The sequence below is a fragment of the Acanthisitta chloris genome, unplaced genomic scaffold (assembly GCF_000695815.1).
Source record: "Acanthisitta chloris isolate BGI_N310 unplaced genomic scaffold, ASM69581v1 scaffold29277, whole genome shotgun sequence".
Taxonomy (NCBI): Eukaryota; Metazoa; Chordata; class Aves; order Passeriformes; family Acanthisittidae; genus Acanthisitta; species Acanthisitta chloris.
In genome coordinates, this window is record NW_008681522.1 from 16,480 (window position 1) to 16,947 (window position 468).

A 468-nucleotide genomic window follows, 5' to 3' on the forward strand; every position below is an offset into this window, starting at 1 on the left:
GGGCACAGCCAAAGCAGCTGCTCTTGGGATTTGTAAGCTCCCAGAGCCCTGGACTCACAGGCCCCACCGAACTGAGAGTTGAAGCAAGATCCTTTGGACCCATCTGGCCAGAGCCCATGAGTGTAGATGAGCACCCACTCGTACCTGCCTCGCCTTCTGTGCTACACCTGAGGGCACTTTGGTCCTTGCACCCACCTCCCAGACCTCCCGCCCCGGCCTTATCCAAACACGTTGGACTTGGGCCTGAGCTTGAAGGATGCTTTCAGGGATTTCTCCTCGTGTTCTTCCTCCTCGGTGTCCCCACGGAAAGAGGGTGTGTTGTGGATGATCTGAGTCCTGAAGCGGATCTTATTAAGCCGAGGCTTCATCCGTCCACTGCCGGAGGCTTTCCTGGTCATCTCCTTGCCCTTGCCCTGCACCGCTGCCCCGTCGGTGCCCTCCCCGTCCTCCCCAGCGCCGTGATGGTGG

General features: G+C 59.6%; 1 protein-coding gene across 1 annotated transcript in view; it reads right to left on the reverse strand.

Moving 5' to 3' along the window:
• Nucleotides 1-218: 218 nt before the first annotated feature.
• The window catches only part of SOWAHC (sosondowah ankyrin repeat domain family member C), a gene marked incomplete at its 5' end in the record, with an annotated part of 587 nt that continues 337 nt past the window's right edge, over nt 219-468 (reverse strand). The window contains 1 exon segment of the mRNA XM_009078140.1: nt 219-446. Within this exon segment, the coding sequence (XP_009076388.1) occupies nt 219-446 (228 nt within the window).